Here is an 18,673-nt window from a genome sequence, read left to right on the forward strand (position 1 = left end):
TAGCTAACAAAAAGACCATTCTTTTCAAACATTCCCGGTACCTTAAAACCTGCTTGCAACTTGCAACTTGCAACAAAGCTCTCCCATTATCTTTCAAACCCATGTCTATTCTTTTCGTCCCAACAAACACCGTACCACCTCCCGTTTTCATTAGCCAATCACCTTAGCTATTGAAGATCTAAGAGTGGCAACAATTGGTTGACAAAATAGTGTGAAAGAGTTGTAGATTTGACTGAGAAGATGAAGGGAAGTTTGGTGACATTAATTGTGAAGACGTTGCGTGGGGTTGCTTATTTGGGCAATTTAGTGGCCAATCGAAAGCTACGAAATCTTGAAATCACGATCCAATGGAAGCTTAATTGCAACCATGTTATTAGGGTATGATTTGACGTTTGATCGGTAGCCCCATCATGCACTTGTCTATTGTTGATCATGAGTTGCAATGTTCATGGTATTGTGTATGGGTAGGCTATGATGTTGCTAGTCGGTGAAGAACTATAACGATATATAGGTTGAGAATAGTGGTTGATGCATATGGTGTTTGGTGATTAAAAACTTTGATGGTATATGGATTGAGGATGGTAGGTGTAATGAATTTTTTATAAAGAAGTTAAAGATGAAGGTATAAATTTTTTGTACAATTAAAAATGTAAGATATATTGACCATGTTATAATTGTATAAAGTGACGAAAATATCTTTGATAATTAAACTAATATTTGATTTTAACCACAAAAAAAAAAAAAAAAAAAGCCTTCAAAAGTCATATAATTTCCCATGGAGAATGTTGTCTATTTCTATTTGAAGATTTTTATTTTCATATAAGGTTCTTAATGAGAGGCATATATATAGAAAGGGTAAACAAAAGAAAGACCAAAAGACTTACTCCTATTTTAGGTTTGTTGAATCTCCAAACTGATACCTATTAAGTATTAAAAATCTAAACTTTCACCTGTAAATTGTTAAAATTAATAGAATCAATTATTTTTAGAGGTAAAATCGTCATTTAATTAATAATATATAAAAATAATAAAATTTTATCTCATTTTTTCCATTAGTTTATAAAACTAATAATTTCCCTTGTAATTAACTTTTAGAAAATCACATTTCTCCCCTAAGGTTTCATTTTCATCCCATCCTTCTCTAATGATTAAAATTTGGTTATGACCTCTTTTTCTTTGGCACCAATTGTCTCTCTCTAGTGTCTTTTTCTCTTGGACCCATCAATGACTAATAAAGACAAAGACAACATCCTTGTCCAAAGATGAAGATGACATCTTCATTAGTCGTCGATGGATCTAGAAGAAAAGGATGTCAGAGGGAGACTGCCAGTGACAGAGAAAAATAGATCACAATTGGATTTCCGTTACTAGAGAAGGATGGGTTGAAAATGAAACTTTAAGGGGAAAATGCGATTTTTCAAAATTTAATTATAAGAGAAATTGTTAATTTTATAAATCAAAGAAGGAAATGAGATAAATGTTTATTTTTTAGAATATATTATTGGTTAAATTATGATTTTACTTCTAAAACTAATTAATTTAGTTAATTTAATAAGGCTAAAGGACTATTTCCACCCAAAGTATGTGGTTTTTTTAAGTTTCTCTCTATTAACTAAGAAAATCCCATTTACCCACTCATGTGTTGTTAAATTTAACGGAATCCTAACTCCTAAAAAATTTATCTCATTTTTCCCCTTAAAATTTCAAAAACTACATTTTCGTCCAATCCAAGTTTTAAAAAATAGCATTTTCCCCCTTAGGGTTTTTAATTTTTCAGAGTTAGTTTTCCGGCGCCGTTTCTTCCTCTCCGGCGACCTCCAGGGGACTCCTCTTCCTCTCTGATGCGGCCTCCTTTTGACGATTATCTTGGACACGGTCGTCAACGAGGAGTCTTCATCAATGACAATGCCCAGGACAACCACTGGAAGGAGGCTACGCTGGAGAGGAAGAAGTGTCGCTTGGAGGTCACCGGAGAGGAAGAAAAGACGTTGAAAAACTAACTCCGAATAATTGAAAACCCTAGGAGGAAAATGCTGTTTTTTAAAATTTAGGTTGGGGGAAATTGTTAGTTTTTAGAGTTTAAGAGGGAAAAAATGAATTTAAGTTTATTTTTAATAATACAGACAAAATAAAGATTTTATTTTTTAAACCGTTAATTTTAACTGGTCACGAGTGGATAAATGAAATTTTTAAAATTAACATAGGAAAACTTGAGAAAACAGTATATCTTAGGTGAAAAATAGTCCTTTGGCTTTTTAATAACTCATAAGTGGAAGTTTGAGTTTTTAATATTTAGTAGATGCTGGTTGGCTTCAACACACTTTGGGTGGGAATACGTCTTTTGGCCGAAAAGAAATAAAGAAAGAAAATAGGTACATATTTGTAAATCGAATAATTTTTTTTTTTTTTTAACAAAAATCAAATAAATTTAAGTAGCTTAAAACCAAATTTTGCAGGTCATGAGTTTGAGGGATTTAGCGGTGCGGTGGGCAGTATCAGAGAGAGAGCAGTTTCCAGTGGTTATTAGTGTATACATAAGACACAGAAGGAGGAGATGCAGTTTAAAAAAGAACTCTGCAGAAATTTTCAGCGCGGCAGGTAATTTCTTCTCTCCTACTATTAATCGCTGTAACAAATTCATACCTTCGACTGTCATTCATCGTGTGTTTTCTCTTCATGTCATTCACTCTTTTACTTGTTCATCACCACAATCCAGTAATCTTTTTTCATTTTCTGTTTTTGAAAATTTTCTGAAGAGTTTATAGAGATTGAAAGGTGACTCTGGATCGAGAGATGGAATTGTTATAAGTTGAATATCTGTCTGAAATTTTTGTCATTGTTGCTTTTCCTCTTCCAGCTGTCAGTATGGTGAAAGATGTAAATTTCTTCATGCTTCTCAGCAACAACCGAAATCTAAAGCCATTGGATTTGGCACACAAGCTGCCTCGCAGCAGCAAAACCACCAAAAGCCCAATCCTTTTGGATTTGGTGTTCAGAGCAACCCTCAGTCGAAAGGACCCAATAATTTTGGCAGTAAACAGAATCAGTTCAAGGTTTACTGTCTTCCTAATTAATTCTGTCAGTTGTGTGGATGCTTTCGGTTAATTATTTGTTTAAGTTAATTTTTAGATGACTGCAGTGATTCCTTGTTAACTACCAAAGAAGAAAAGTATAAATTCATGAACATAATTTTTTTTTTATCAGCCTTTTGAGAACAAGTGGAGTCGATTCTCCCCCATACCTACAAGTGGTGCTCCATCGTCATCACGACAACCAGACAATCAGTCCCAGTCAATAAATCATAAGTGAGTCTTTGATGCAATGGTTATTTCTGTTTGCCACTTTTACTTGTTATTTTTTCTTCTGACTTGAGTATTTTGCCCAATGAAATGTGAATCGTTTTTCAAAGATGCACAGATCCTGAATCTTGCAAACGCATAATCTCTGAAGATCTTGAGCATGAGAGACCACTTTGGAAGCTTACATGCTACTCTCACTGGAAAAAGTATGCTTTGATATTTACATCATAAATAATCTTTAAAATTGAAAGATTCAGACTTTGGTCTCATTTCCTGGTGTAGCTGATCAGGTTTTGAATTTTATAATTTTGTATAATTTTTCTTGAGTTTTCCTCTTGACTTTTTGAAGAAGAGGATTAGTTTCTATAACAACCTTCATATTTTGATGCCATTATTTTTCTCTAACTTAATGATTTTAGATGTTGGAACTTTATTGATGGGTTAGTGAATAGAACTATTGGCAAAATCTCTGCCTTTTGAGAATGATATACTGGGCCTTCAAGGTTGCCAACAAGATCCCTACAAATGACACAGTTAGCATTATTTGCTGGTCTAATATCCTTTTGTCTCCATTCAAATTAAGCCAAGTATACTAGGCTCTGCTTCTTTATGATAATCATGAGAAAAAATTGGGATGGCTTTGTGTATTCTAAACTTTAGCCTTTTGATCGCAGTGCTCCGTGTGACATTGTTGGTGATGTTAGCAGTGAAGAATTGCGGGCAGCAGCATATGATGATGCTAAGCGTGGGTTGAACTTGCAGTCTATAGTAAGAAAATCTGGCAAACCATATTCTCCACTTGCACAAATTCATTATGATAATTGTTTATAATACACGTTCACTTCTCATTTTGTGAGAACTGTTGAAGTTCAATTGATGTGTAGAATTTTTCTCAAAATCTGTTTCGGTGCATCCTTCGTTAGTTATTACTTTAGAGTTCTGTAATTTTAAATTGCATTTGGGTGAATACCTGATGGCTATTGCTAAAGAAAAAAGAGTCTGGTGTTATTATAAGAAATGTGAAATTTTGATGTTGCTGAAACATTTCTCTATTTGCTAACATCATGATTAAACACCTTCTTACAGGTTGAGAGGGAGAGAAATTTACTCAATTCCAAGTTAATCGAGTTTGACAACCTTCTTCGCAATCCCTACATGGGGCCTGTTAACCCTGGTTCTTCCAGCCAAACACAATTTCTTGTGGCTGCCCAAAGTGAACACTCTTCGACCCCTCAAAACAATGCCCCTCCTTCAGTTTCCAGTTTTAGTCAACTGGGATCATCAGTTAATATGGGCTTTGGAACAAGGCAAGAATCATCCCTAGAATCTGACTTTATTCTCATTTTTATGAATATTATAGTAATCTTTTAGGTTGTAATATTCAATAGCTACTGCTGTAGTTTATAGAATATATGAAATCCTGATTCCAAGCTAATTGAAGGATTTTATAAACTTGTCTGTTTCTTAGTCTCAGGTTGTCTGCACCAGTGAATAATGCCTTTGGACAACCAACTAATAACTCATATTCTAGCCAGACATCAAGTATATTTGGGACAAAATATTTGCTGTCTCCTAGCACTAGTATAGCCATGAATGGCCAGACATCAAGTATATTTGGGACAAACAATATTCTATCTGCTAGCACTGGTACAGTCATGAATGTTTGATTATTGATTTTGATCATGCACAACATTTATGCATATCTTCTCTCTAATGGTCATATGATAGGTCCATTCGGTACCCAACTTCCGGCAGAGTCAGTCAGCAGTTCCTTTTCCTCTAATGTGACAAGCTTTGGCAACAGTGGAGTAACTGGTGCCAGAAGCAACAAATATTCCAATCCATCACTGTCAGCCAATAATCCTAGCCCACTGTCATTTGTTAATCCGACTGTCCTCTCTGGTGCTCCTGTTTTATCTTCAAATGCAGCTGAGCAAGCCTCTGTGAATGTTCAGTTAATGTTAAGTATCTTGACAAGTTATAGTTTTAATCCATTAAAATTTTTTTTTTTCAAGAATTTCCAAGTTTTAATGATAGAAATTTTCTTTTTAATTCAACTATTGGTTTAGTGAATGTAAATAATTATTATGAACTCATTTAATTTTTGTTGTTGAAAATTTTGAAACCACTGAATTTCTCCTGGCAATTCTACATGTTTTAGCTTGAAATTTCTTTTGTTACAATTAATATCCGGAGTTGTTCTTTCAGAATTTCAAATATCATGTCTCTTATTAACCTGATCATTAGTCATCTTGTCTGTTTTTTGGTGGTTCTCTGAATGTTATTAATTATCTTCTGAATCCTACAGGAACAACTTGCAAAGTGAAAGTGTCACAGGGGATTCAAGTGTTTGGCTAAAAGAGAAATGGATTCCTGGAGAGGTATAGAGCTTAATTTGTGCATTATTCTTTACAACTTACATATAGATTGTGACTTTAAGAGTGTTTAGATTTAGTGACAAGATCAATGCTATCAATAAATAATTGATGAAGAATAGTCCAGTCCATTCTGTTTTGGAGAGTTGTCTGATACATATTTCTTTTTTGCTTTACTAGATTCCAGAAATAGCACCGCCAGATGCATTTTGTATCGAATGACACTGCCAACCAACAGAATTAGCTACTGCTAGATTGCAATGAAATTAGAGTTGGGATCTGTTTTTTTATTAACCTAAACTTCATTTGGTTATCCAAGGATGGTTGTAGGCAGTTGGGTGAGTGCTTCATGTATAATATATACGATACAAAGTATATAGTCATAGGTTTAAGAAGGCGATTGAAATTAGGTAGTGTTTGTGGTCGACATAAATCCAATTTAAGGGCAGAGACTGTTGATACATTTCTTTTTTATTCAATTCTAGAGAAGAGACCCATTGAAAATTTGAATTTCATAAATGTGAAATTATATATTTATTCAAATTGAATCTGCTTCTCTGTCAGATTTGACATAAAAATTTGCATCCAGCCACGTTTTTGTAGATAAAAATATAAAGCTAAAATAAGCGTAATCAAACGCGGTTTCGCTTTGAAATTGATTCGAATTTTTTTGAAAAGGTCTTAAAGATCGTGCAGGCAGTGCATAATGGGACCCATGTTCCCTCTGGCAAATTTACAGCTCTTCTGTGTTCATTTCGCTCTGGTAGATATCAGTACTTTCTTTCGCATTTAACACAACATAATCTCTTCATCCATCATCTTGAATATTAACACGCTCATCTTTTACTGCTTCAAATCCCATCTTGCCTATTCAACCATAATATTAAAATGTCCGACACAATTATACTAGACTTATTTTAGTGAAATGCCGAACAACATAATTGCTTTAGGCATGCCCTCTTGCCCACATTTACTGGAAATACTGTAATTCTATTTATTTCTTCCACTTGGTCCGTCCAAGTAACTGGGGCATCATCAATGTTGACTCTCTCAGACTCAAACTGGGAAGGAAAGGAACTTGACGTGCCATCATGTCATTATTTATTTGTTTGTCTAAACAACATGAATGGAGGTTAAAAAACAAACCACCGGCAACCCTGACTAAAAAAGCACTTTATAAAACAAAGCATTGAGAGATGGGCTTAGCACATTGTCCACCGTATCACATCTCATGATACAAACTCTATCCTTCTCCTTCATGTGACTTTCTGCCTCTCTCTGCCTTTGCCATTTGCAATGTATCCTCCTCGTCTCTTCTTCCTTCTTTTCTTCCTTGCTTCCTCTTCCTTCTTTCAGAGCTCCTCTGCTGCTCATGACAATGATGATCCAAAACTCAACTTTGAAAACCCAAGTTTACGCCAAGCCTATATTGCTTTGCAAGCTTGGAAGGACGCTATTTTTTCTGACCCATTCAACTTCACCTCCAACTGGAATGGCGCTGATGTTTGCTCCTACACGGGTGTTTTCTGTGCACCTTCTCCTTCCAATTCCTCCGTCAGGGTTGTTGCTAGCATTGATCTCAATCACGCTGATATTGCTGGCTACCTTCCAACTGAGCTCGGCAGACTTACAGATCTTGCTATCTTCCACATCAACTCCAACAGATTCTGTGGAGTCGTTCCCAAAACTTTTCGCCGCTTGAAGCTCCTCCACGAGCTCGACCTGAGTAACAATCGTTTCGTTGGCAAGTTTCCTGAGGTAGTTCTTTCACTTCCACAACTCAAGTATTTAGACCTTCGGTTCAATGAGTTTGAAGGGTCGGTTCCATCAAAGCTGTTTGACAAGGATCTAGATGCCATTTTCTTAAATGACAACAGGTTCCGTTTTGGAATCCCTGAGAATCTTGGAAACTCTCCTGTGTCTGTGTTAGTATTTGCCAACAATGATCTTGGTGGTTGTATTCCAAGTAGCATTGGAAAGATGGGAAAGACTTTAAACGAAATTATTCTCTTGAATGACAATCTCACAGGCTGTTTACCTCCCCAGATCGGAATGCTTAAGAATGTAACGGTGTTTGATGTAAGCTACAATCATCTACAGGGATCTTTACCATCGAGCATTGGCAACATGAAGAGCTTGGAACAACTCGATGTTGCTCACAACAGCTTCACAGGTGTTATACCCTCAACCATCTGCCAGCTTCCCAACTTGCAGAACTTCACATATTCTTTCAACTACTTCACGGGAGAGCCACCAAGTTGTGCTGCTACTGCTACTGGAGGAAAGGTGGTCAGCAACGGTACTATGAATTGCATTCCTGGCAAGTCCGACCAACGATCCTCTAAAGAATGTTCCTCAGACACAGCACGCACAGTGGACTGCAGCAAGTTGCAATGTGGTAACAGCGGCGGCGGAGGAAGAGGAGGAGGTGGCGGCGGTTCATCAACCCCTGTGACCAAATTGTCGCCTCCACCACAATCAAATAGAAGTCCCCCCGTTGCAAAGCCACCTGCACCAAGTCGAGCTCACTCACCTAGACCGTTTGTTAGTCCATCCCCACCACCTCCTACTTCCAAGTCTTCATCTTCTTCAAGATCACGTCCTCCGCCACCTCCCAACTCATACCATTCACCACCATCTCCTCCACCAACCAACTCACATTTTGCATCACCACCACCTCCTCACTGGGTATCACCAGGAACCAATCTTCCACCACCTCCACCAGTATATCAGGTTTCCCCCAAGCCCAACTATGGACCTCCATCCCCTCCTTATCAACATATAACACCACCAACGTCTCATCACCATAATATACCACCTCCACCACCTACAAAGAAGGTATCGCCAACTACTCATTATGCTCCGCCACCACCACCCGTTGAATACCACCCACCTCCCATTCAACATACGGCGCCTCCACCAAGTAATTCAGCTGAGGCTCCTGTGCCAAGTTATCATACTTTAACACCACCACCACCACCTGTGAAATACTACCCACCTCCAATTCAACATACCGCGCCTCCGCCAAGTCATTCAGCTGAGGCTCCTGTGCCAAGTACTCATGCATTCCCACCACCACCTGTTAAATACTCCCCACCTCCCATTCAACATACTGCACCTCCACCGAGTCATTCAGCTGAGGCTCCTGTGCCAAGTTATCATACTTACACACCACCACCACCAAAATACAAGCAATCAACTCCACCACCACCACCAAAATACAAGCAGTCAACTCCACCACCACCACCAAAATACGAGCAGTCAACTCCACCACCACCACCACCACCAAAATATGAGCGGTCAACTCCACCACCACCACCAAAATATGAGCAATCAAATCCACCACCACCGCCAAAATATAAGCAATCAACTCCACCGCCTCCACCATCAGAGCATCACCCACCAAAGACAGGAAATCCACCTCCTGAATCAGCTCAACCACCATCAACCGGCTGCATCATTCCAGAATCACCACCACCACCACCACCAAGCCATCACTCAATGCCATCACCATTTGTAGCTCCACCTAAACAACATTCCCGTTATCCACCATCAGGGCATAACCAAAGTCCACCACCGCCCCAACCCCCATATGGCAACACACCATTGCCACCGATTGCAGGAGTGTCATACGCCTCGCCTCCTCCCCCTGTAATCCCCTATTACTAACCCTTCTAAATGACTGTTCCAAATTCAAAGGACCTAAATGCGAGATATTTACATTCTTTTGTTGCAACAAATGGTGGGGCTTAACCCAGTCCATTGCAGCAATGATCCGTTGAAGATTGTGTGTTTATGTTATGCAGTATTTTATTTTTTATTTATTTATTTTCTACATTTTCTTTTATAAGAGATTGCCCTGTAGCAATAATATATATTCTATCACCTTCACCTCCGTTAATTATCTTTGGTATTCTTGTTATGAATGTGGTACGTGTAATGAGTGTCTTGCAAACCTGAACCAAATTTGTTATACGAGTACAGTGTGTTGAAAAGCAGAGAAATTACTTGTCCATGTGCTCTGTTGAACTTGCAATATTTCTGGAGATAACACACGTATAAACATTCAAGAGTCATGCTGGATGTCTAGAAAAAGGTATTCCTTTTACGTAATAAAAGCTATGAGTCAAGGACCCATTATGATTTTGAAAGTTAAAAATATCAGTTTTTTTTTTCTTTTCCTGCTGGAGATGGAAGCAATTCAGTATGCGTATCATTTAAGATGGTATTAATGGAAACTGACAAATAAACATTATTAATGTCAGCTAAAAGATAAAACATATTAGCATGGAAAGGGGTGGATGCGATTTTATGGACATGTGAAGTGGGGCATTGGGTTAGATCTTGAGATATGAAACGCTGAGGGAGGTTCGCCGTGTGGGCGGTTGTGACTCGACTCATGATGTTTGCTGATGATCCGAATTTAGCTCATCATGTCATGTCATGTGGTTACATTGTTCATTTCCGTAGCAGAGGGCAGCTGGAAGTGTGTGTATCACCATCAACATAATTTATTGGCAGCACTGAATATCTTATGTTTGCAATGGGCTATGATTATGTGTTGGAGTGTTACTTCTCTGCAATCTTGATGCACATTTCCAGCGTGGTAAACTAGAAGCAAAGCAAGCTTAAATCATTTTGACACAAGCTTGGCGGCAAAAATACGGTAGCAATAATCAACATTAGCCTTTTGTTTACCTTTTTTTTAATATCAATTGCAACAAAATTAAATCTACACTAGTGATAAAACAAGAACGGTGTGAATAAATATACCCGTTGAAATAATTCAGTGCCCCACAATCTACATTACTTATTTGACACAAACATGGATCCTATCACAACTGCTTACAATGAGGTTTCAAATTTCAATACCATATCTTTATTTATGTCTATATCATTATGAATTCAAAATATTGTTTTTCATTTCAAATAGAGAGTAAAATGTTACAATTTATACCATTACAAAAGGTATATAAGGAAACAAATTAAATCAAATCCCTATAATATATATTCTATCCTAATATGGCTTGATAGTCTTTCTAATATAAAAAAATACAACTCAACATTCCCCTCAAGCTGGAGCATATAAATCATATGTACCAAACTTATTACAAATGAAACTAATTCGAGGACCTCAAAGAGATTTAGTAAGTATATCAGCTAGTTGATCATTTGAACTAACATAACTTGTAGAAATACAACCTAACAAAATCTTTTCTTGAACAAAATGACAATCGATTTCTATATGTTTTATTCTTTCATGAAACACAGAGTTCGAGAAAATGTGAAGAACAACCTAATTATCACAAAATAATGACATCTGTGATATTTCTGCAAACTTTAATTCTTGAATCAACTGCTTTAATCAGATAAGCTCACAAGTGATTAAGGCCATAGCTCGATATTCTATTTCTGCGTTAGCTCTGGCAACAACATCTTGCTTTTTACTTTTCTATGATACCAGATTTCCTCTAACTAATACACAATACCCAGAAGTAGAACGTCTGTTTGATGGAGAACTTGCCCAATCAGCATTTGAATACCCAACAATTTGAGTATGTCCTTTATTTTTGTATAACAACCCTTTTTTAGGTGCCCTTTTAATGTACCTAAAAATCCGAACAACTGCATCCCAATGACTGTCATATGGAGACTGAAGGAATTGACTTACAACACTAACAGCAAAAAAAATATCTGGTCTTGTGATGGTGAGATAATTGAGTTTCCCAACTAGTCTCCGATGTCTCCCAAGATTTACAATTGGCTCCCTTTGCCCATGTAAAAGCTTAATATTAGGGTCCATGAGAGAGTCTGTAGGTTTACAATCTGACATTTTTGTTTCCTTTATAATATCCAACATATACTTCCCTTGAAAGATGACAATTCTATATTTAAACTGGGCGACTTCTATGCCAAGAAAGTATCTGAGTGGACTAAATCTTTAGTTTGAAAGTGACTAAATAGATGTTTCTTTAATTGCTCAATACCCTCTTGATCACTTCTTGTAATAACAATATCATCAACGTAGACCATTAGATAGATACATTGTTCTTGTGGAGTATGTCTATAGAACACTAACGATCAGATTCACTTCATAGCATACCGAATTCTTGAATAATAGTACTAAATCAACCAAACCAAGCGCGATGAAATTGTTTCAAGCCATATAGAGAACGACAAAGCTTACAAACCAATCTAGACTCCCCTTGAGCAACAAAACCAAGAGGTTGCTCCATATAGATCTCTTTTTGCGGTTCACTATGAAGAAAGACATTCTTGATGTCTAACTGATGCAAAGGCCAATGGCGAATGATAGCCATTAATAAAAATAGACGAACAAATGACATTTTAGCTATAAGAGAGAAAGTTTCATAATAATCAAAGCTATATGCCTTTAGCGACCAACCGCGCTTTCAGTCTATCAACCTGACCATCAGGACCAACGTTAATAGCATAGATCCACCTGCATCCAACTATTAAGTGACTAGAGGGTAATGAAACTAATTCCCAAGTATTATTAGCATGTAGAGCAATCATCTCATCCACCATTGCTTGTTGCCTTTTGGGATCAGATAATGCCTTATGAACAATAGTAAGGATAGAGACAGAAGATAAAGTGGATAGAAAAACATAGTATGGTAAAAATAAACAATGATAATTAAGAAAATTATGGATCGGATGAGGATTACTAGTGGAACGCATACCTTTATAAATGGTAATAGGAAATTGATCATCAGGAGGTAAGACTGTAGTGACAGAGGATTATGGAGCAGGAAGGGGGTCACCTGAAAGAGAAGCAAGACCATCACTTGCAGCAGGACTAGTAGGTGTAATATCTGCACTACTAGGACAATGGTTAGATGTAAAGTGTAAATCTAATAGAGAAACAATGTAGGGAAAAAGAAGAACTTCTATGATATGAGAATTGTCTAGTTGAGAAGAAGATGAAAAATAAAGAGAAGACTTAAAAAATATAACGTCCGTAGAAAGGTAGTAACGACGTGTGTTAGAAGAATAACATTAATAACCCTTCTGAAGATGCGAGTATCCAAGGAAGACACATTTAATGGAACGAGTAGACAATTTGTTTCTACCAGAAGATAAATCATGAACAAAACAGTATAGTGAAAGACACAAGGTTGAAGAAGAAACAACGACTGATCAGGATATAAAATAGAGTGAGGTACTTGATCTTGCAAAACTAAAGAAGACATTCGATTAATCAAGAAACAAACAGTAAGAACAACATCTATCCAAAAACGAAAAGGTGCATGACTATGTATGAGTAAGGTATGAGCAATTTCAATGAGATACCGATTTTTACGTTCGACAATCCTATTTTGTTGTGGAGTATAAACATAAGAGGATTGATGTAAAATACCCTTGGAAGCCATAAATTTAGTAAATGGAGTGGAAAAATATTCACTTGTATTATCATTGCGTAATGTACGAATAGTAGTGAAGAATTGAGTTTCAACTTCAACATAAAATGATTTAAAAATAGAAAATAATTCAAATATATTTTTCATTAAAAACAACCAAGTGCAACGTGAATAATTATCAATGAATGTAACAAAATATTAAAAACCTAAAACAGACACAACTCGACTAGGACCCCATACATCAGAATGGACTAACTTAAAAGGTGACGTAACCCGATTATTGACACGCTTTGGAAACGATATACGAGTATATTTTTCAAGCTGACAGGACTCATAATTAAAAGACGATAAATGTGACAAACCAGAGACCATCTTCTGTAGTTTTGATAAACTAGAGCGTCTCAAACGATTGTGAAGGAGCGTTGGAGACTTAGTGATGACACATGCTATAGAATTAAGTAGGCTTAGTCGGTAGAGGCCTTGTGACTCACGTCCTGCGCTAATCTTTCAGCCCATACTACGGTCCTGTATAAGAACAAAGTCATTAGTAAAGGTAATTGTACAATTTAAGGAACGAGTAAGTTTGTTAATAGAAATAAAATTAAATGGACAGTCAGGACGATAAAAGACAAACTCCAAAGGCATGAGTGGGAGAGGATGGGCATAACCTATTGCCTTTGTAGTAACGATAAATCCATTAGCTAATGTTACAGTAGGTAATAAAGTAGACTTAGTAAAGTGAGAAAATAGACGAGGGTTACTATGCGATCAGAGGCACCGAAATCAAAGACCCATGGCTTGGAAGAGGAAGAGTGAATAAGACACACAACTGAATTACCCGGATGAGCAATCGAAACAACAGAAGATGAAGATTGTTTTGCTGTTTGATACCGAAGATAGTCTTCAAGATCAGCACCTGTGAGTGTCAAAGATGGTGGAGACTGTATTCCAGAGGTGTCAATAGGAGAATCAGAGGTACTGGTTTGAACAAAATTAGTAGTTTGAGGAGGACGACCATGGAGCTTATAACATTTGTCTCTGATGTGACTTCATCTGTTACAATAACTACATTTTGGACTATTTCCTTGGTCACCACACTCTCTTGGTTGCTGATTTTGGAAGACAAGGGCAGATGAGTCAAAAATAGAGGTATCGAAAGATCCAGTCATAACTCTTGGGGAAGACACACGAAGTAGACGAGCAAAGACTTCTTCAAGGGTAGGGACAACAATATTAGCAAGAATTTGATCTCGAACATAAGTAAGGTCAAGACTAATAGCAGTCAATGTGAGAACCATAAAAAATTTATCTCGCTGGTAATAATGAATTGAATTCAGTTTTCAGAGATGTCATCCGACCTAGAAAGTTAGACATACTCAAGCTTTGTTGTTTTAAAGTAATCAAAGTTGATACAACAAAATATAACTATTAAATATTATTAGTGTATAGAAGTTTGGTTTGAGTCCATATATCATGGCATGTCCTATAAGCTTTAAAAATATAATAGAGTTGTTGATCGATGATATTCCATAACATGCTACATAACAAAACATCAATTCTAGTCCATATAGTTTTATTAGATATAATATCCTCAACTTTTTTAGTGAGATGATCTTCAAGACCCTGTCTCATGCACCATAATTCAACGGATGCAGTCCATGAGGTATAATTATTACTTCCTATTAATTTTTCCGTAGTAATTATTGGAAGAGAATTAAAAAGAAAAATATAACTTGGTTTGGAGCTTTCAATGAACATTTTGAATCACAAATCAGATAACTGACGAAGCTTTCCGGAGAAAAGTGAAGATTTGCAGCTTTCTGTTGAATAGTGAAAAACAACTTCAGGATGCGTGAACAATGGATGAATTTTTTGATGATGTAACTAGTGGCACGTTCAGTAACCAATGAAGGTGGGTTTTTAACAGAAAGGATCATCAGCGTCTACTGAGTTGATTGACGACGGTGATGTTGTCCCACGTGCACCGGAATAATGGATCGGAGAGCACGTCTTAAGGAGTAGAACAACCATGCGTGCAGTAGATTCTAACGTTTGATGACGGTAAGCTTACCACAGACAGACTCGTCGGCGTTGTCTAAGTTCAACGGGAGTGGCGGTGTCGTTGTTGGGTTGTCGAAATAGGAGATCGACGATGGAATATTCCGAGAGAACAAGCGGAGCTTGTAGGCGCGTGCGACTGTGAACCGTAAGATAATCCAACATAATCTTGATCACACTAGTATAAGCATGATCACCGAAAAATGACAGAGGCTTAACGATCGGAGAAACAACCAAGAAAGGACTTGGATTCGTCGAAAACCGGGTTGAGAATGCTAGAAAAATTTGAAATGCCTAATCTAGGCTCTGATACCATATGAATTTAAAATATTGTTTTTTGTTTCAAATTGAGAGTAAAATGTTACAATTTATACAGTTACACAAAAGGTATATAATGAAACAAATTAAATCAAATCCCTATAATATATATCCTATCATAATATAGCTTGATAACCTTCTTAATATAACAAAATACAGCTCAACAATCATATCCAAATTATTAAATTGAATCAATCTTTCTTTCTTCTTTGGTCATAGCCAAATGAATAAGTACCCCTCATTGTTGCACTAAAAAAAAAAAAAATTAAAAAAAACAGAGCATCACGATGCTATATCAACTTGCTTTACCATGATTCTCTCATCCACCAAAGTTATACTACTTACACAAAAATGTTTTCTTACCCAATTCCTGGTCTTGAGCTATTACTCTCCATATAGTTGCAATTATCCAAATCTGATTACAATGCAAGATATATCATCTTGACTCTTTCTTGCTAATGCTTCAGTTATTAGACGTTTAGCTGCTACCAGAGGATTCTTTATCAGTTTGACAATATCCACCGCCCCTTGATTCTTCATAACCTGAAAACAAGGCCATACCAATTATTGTACTATAATTTCACAATAACATTCAACATGAAACAACACCTTCATGCTATTACAGATTTACATATCCCCAATTAATACATATTATCCAAATGAAGTTGATCAAATGGCCTCATGCTCAAATCTGTTGTATTAATTGAAAGTATATAACATCTAAGAAGGCAAAACCATAAGTTTTGCAATTCCTTGAAATAACAGGGTATTTGGCAGGTTATATACACAATCTAATTCAAGAGCATTCAAACTTACAAGGTACCCCTCTATCATTATATTTATCTCAATCTCAATGACTAGAATTTCTAAAACAGAAATAATTGATAATTCTACGAAACAAAGTTTCATGTAGAAACATACATGGGAAAATTAGTATGTGATAGCTACTTAATAGCCTTTTCCTAACACCAATTCTTCATGCTCCAAGTTCCATGGCTTTGGCTCTAGTCTTTGAAAATTATGCCTATAATTAAATAACCTATGTGCTAGAAGACTGATACCAGTGTTGAGCTTTTACCTATTAAGTTAAGCTTTTAGGTTAAGTAATGACATGGTATCAAAGCACAGATCCTAATCCAAACCCCTCAAGTGCTTCCTCTGAAGACTTTAATATACAAATGCCACATATAACGGAAATGAACAAGATTTCACGATGCCCTTTTCTTTTGATTCTACAAAAATCATTTAGATACACACTCTTCACAACCTACCTAGGTTCTTATGTCACTTTAGGAATGACTTGATATTTAATAAATTAAGTTCTACAAGCAGGGGAAAACGTGGTTTAACAGAGATGATTCCAAATTCTATTGGCCAACAGGTCAGTTTGATAATGTTCCAAAAAAGTCATGAACCTTTTAGCCTGACTTCCAATGTGCTGGCAAAAATATTCAATGTAAGATGGGGATCAAGCAAAATAGGAAAAAGACAAATGAGGGCAGGAGGGTTTCAGATAGACAGAGTAGAATTCCATAAGCTACTAGAAAAACTAACCTTCCACAATCCGTCGCTTGCCAATATAACAAACTCTTTAGCTGAGTCTATTGGCACATGTCTTGCATCAGGCCCTGAACTTAACTGTGCTTTCAGGCTTTGATCTCCAAAAGCGCGTGCAACTGCAAGTTAACCATTAACCCTGGGCACATCACCTGAAATAAGAGTTTGGGTATTAATTATAATGAAATCTCAAAAAAAGTTCCTTCCAATTAAATCATTATACTTTCCACTGATCTTCTTCTAGATATAGGTTTCTTTTAATCTTAAATCACCTAAATTTTCAAAATTATTTGTATATGATATATCCACTAAAATGCAAAATGAGTGCTTCCATCAGAATACTGAGAGCCAAAAACAATAATTTTGAAAGTAATAAAGCAAGAATTATACCATGTCAATTAGTTTGAAGAGACCCCTTTGAAAGATTGACAGACCATTGGCTTAACCAAAGAATTTTTTATTTCTCTTTTACAGTGAATTTTTAATAACCATAATTATGCAGTTCTTATTATCATAACAAGTGGATTTACAGACACATTAAATCTCCATTTTTGTAAAATCTTTTCATCAATTAAGAACCATATTATTTGTAATATTGATGATAGTGTACTTAATGCATTATTGATTGTGAATCATCTTCCCTAGGGGTCCCAAAAAATTTTGAAAAGTTATATCAATTCCTTAATTTATAGTTAGTTTAGATTCAACTTTTATGGAATCCAAGGCATCTAATATGCTTAACTAAAATAGACTTTATAAGAGGCTACAGAATGAACCCTAATTTTATAGTAAATGAAATTTTATATATTGTGTAGTTTATATATCCATGTGAATCACCAATATTTGCCACCCATAAATCTTTGCCATCAATGACAATTGCAGTTACAGCTGTGGAACCACCAGTGCCTAATTTCATAGAATTTTCCAATATAAACTTATCTGTGTAGCGGTATGCATTCTCAATTGCTGTTTTAGGATCCATCCAGAAATTTGGCTGAGGAACATAAGAAGAAGAGTAATATATATGAAAGACATGAAAATGAAAAAAGAAGAAATCAATAAAAGGAAGGCTTACCTCATCCAGTATATTGCCGAAAAGGTAATCTTTCAAATAAGTAGGTACACGATCCTATTCCTGTATTCAGCAACAAGGTAGTCTTCCATATCATGCCCAGATTTCCCTTCGACCAAATGGTATCCATGTGACACTATATTGCTGGAAGACTCACGCCGTCCTTGACCACTGTACGAAGATGAATACTTAAGACAAGTAGAAATCTGAAATAAATCGATCACCCAGTGAACGGAAAATTCTAATTCCAACGAATTAAATCGTATATAGTAATTTATTATGGATTCAAACAACAGACCTAGTACCTTGATATTGGAGAAAAAGCTGGTACTTGGGCTGGAGCAGAAACGCTTGCAACTGATTTACTTAGGGAAATTATATTAAATACCAATTTTACCCTTCTATTAAGTAAAAATGTCTTTTTTTTTTTTCATTCTTAAACAAAAATGTCAATTTTTTCTATTCTTAAGAAAAAATATCCTAAATTTTTTTAAAATATCAAAATTACTTTTTATCATATTTATATAAACTTTCTCACTCACTCTTATTATACACTTCTCATATTACTAAAACACTCATTCTCATTTTTACTCAATATCAATTACTACGAGT

General features: G+C 36.1%; 2 protein-coding genes and 1 long non-coding RNA gene across 7 annotated transcripts; 2 read left to right on the forward strand and 1 right to left on the reverse strand.

Moving 5' to 3' along the window:
- Window positions 1-2,456: 2,456 nt before the first annotated feature.
- On the forward strand, window positions 2,457-6,184 carry LOC123201164 (zinc finger CCCH domain-containing protein 16). 2 transcript variants are annotated; one of them, XM_044616627.1, is made up of 10 exons: window positions 2,457-2,598; window positions 2,858-3,053; window positions 3,205-3,305; window positions 3,410-3,505; window positions 3,974-4,067; window positions 4,386-4,606; window positions 4,768-4,946; window positions 5,028-5,259; window positions 5,608-5,680; window positions 5,855-6,184. In XM_044616627.1, the coding sequence occupies exons 1-10, from the start codon at window positions 2,555-2,557 to the stop codon at window positions 5,894-5,896; spliced, it is 1,278 nt and encodes a 425-aa protein (XP_044472562.1). In that variant the 5' UTR covers window positions 2,457-2,554; the 3' UTR covers window positions 5,897-6,184. The 2 variants fall into 2 exon arrangements, with proteins under 2 accessions (XP_044472562.1, XP_044472563.1); XM_044616628.1 differs by having other exon boundaries at window positions 4,774-4,946.
- A 444-nt stretch (window positions 6,185-6,628) lies between these two features.
- LOC123201163 (leucine-rich repeat extensin-like protein 2) lies at window positions 6,629-9,578 on the forward strand. The gene has a single exon (XM_044616626.1). It carries the CDS (start codon window positions 6,971-6,973, stop codon window positions 9,341-9,343), a length of 2,373 nt encoding a protein of 790 aa, XP_044472561.1. The 5' UTR covers window positions 6,629-6,970; the 3' UTR covers window positions 9,344-9,578.
- A 6,014-nt stretch (window positions 9,579-15,592) lies between these two features.
- On the reverse strand, window positions 15,593-18,452 carry LOC123200168. 4 transcript variants are annotated; one of them, XR_006498511.1, is made up of 4 exons: window positions 18,367-18,452; window positions 18,065-18,232; window positions 16,987-17,141; window positions 15,593-15,975 (listed from the first exon to the last, which is right to left on the reverse strand). It is a non-coding gene; the product is annotated as an uncharacterized LOC123200168 (long non-coding RNA). The 4 variants fall into 4 exon arrangements; XR_006498509.1 differs by having other exon boundaries at window positions 18,065-18,267; window positions 18,367-18,416; XR_006498510.1 differs by having other exon boundaries at window positions 18,065-18,267; window positions 18,360-18,404.
- Window positions 18,453-18,673: the final 221 nt, after the last annotated feature.

This window comes from Mangifera indica, chromosome 17 (assembly GCF_011075055.1).
Source record: "Mangifera indica cultivar Alphonso chromosome 17, CATAS_Mindica_2.1, whole genome shotgun sequence".
In the NCBI taxonomy this organism is placed as follows: domain Eukaryota; kingdom Viridiplantae; phylum Streptophyta; class Magnoliopsida; order Sapindales; family Anacardiaceae; genus Mangifera; species Mangifera indica.

What these genes read in the sequence shown, in the direction of transcription:
- LOC123201164 (XM_044616627.1), top strand. Translation starts at nt 2,555, where the DNA reads ATGCAGTTTAAAAAAGAACTCTGCAGAAATTTTCAGCGCGGCAG. An exon ending in TCCCAGTCAATAAATCATAA is followed by an intron (nt 3,306 to 3,409) that starts GTGAGTCTTTGA and finishes CGTTTTTCAAAG; the next exon opens with ATGCACAGATCCTGAATCTT. An exon ending in GGTTGAACTTGCAGTCTATA is followed by an intron (nt 4,068 to 4,385) that starts GTAAGAAAATCT and finishes ACCTTCTTACAG; the next exon opens with GTTGAGAGGGAGAGAAATTT.
- LOC123201163 (XM_044616626.1), top strand. Translation starts at nt 6,971, where the DNA reads ATGTATCCTCCTCGTCTCTTCTTCCTTCTTTTCTTCCTTGCTTCCTCT.